Here is a 485-nt window from a genome sequence, read left to right as displayed (position 1 = left end):
CAGGAATGTTCATCTACTGGCATAATCTGAGGTGCAAATGGGCTGGCCTTCAGCCTTATACCTACAAGGAAACAAAATAATGAAAAGAGAATGAGAAGGAGACACTGTGTGGAGTACTGAAGATTTAAAACAAAACAAATAAACCATAAGCCAGGCCCCTCCAAATCAAAGATGAAGGGCATCGATGGGCAGACAGCTTTAAAGGGATGGTGGGGGAAGAGGATGCTTACCGCTTGGGCGTCCACATTCCATCCATTCGCTCCTATCCCACAGTAAGTGAAGGTAAAACTGCAATAATTATCCCTGAACAAAACATGGGATAAGTTATTCTGGTTTAGCTTCACTTACCACGGGACAGGGGCAGAAAGATAAGACAAGACAGTTACAGTAAACTCATCTGAACCTTGACAGAGCTCCACTTCTGGCTTTAAAACAATGTAACTACTACATCTGTCCTCAGCCTAAATCTGAGCCAGAGCTGTAGC

General features: G+C 43.7%; 1 protein-coding gene across 1 annotated transcript in view; it reads right to left on the bottom strand.

The window, feature by feature from the left end:
• DLL4 (delta like canonical Notch ligand 4) overlaps nucleotides 1–485 on the bottom strand; it is a 14,174-nt gene continuing 13,689 nt past the window's right edge. Inside the window, exon 10 of the mRNA XM_025205312.1 lies at nucleotides 1–61. Coding sequence (XP_025061097.1) covers nucleotides 56–61 — 6 coding nt within the window. The 3' untranslated portion in view covers nucleotides 1–55. The remainder of the gene's footprint in view (nucleotides 62–485) is intronic.

Source organism: Alligator sinensis, unplaced genomic scaffold (genome assembly GCF_000455745.1).
Source record: "Alligator sinensis unplaced genomic scaffold, ASM45574v1 scaffold108_1, whole genome shotgun sequence".
Taxonomy (NCBI): Eukaryota; Metazoa; Chordata; order Crocodylia; family Alligatoridae; genus Alligator; species Alligator sinensis.
Note: the sequence above shows the minus strand (reverse complement) of the source record. Positions and strands in the feature narration are given on the sequence as shown.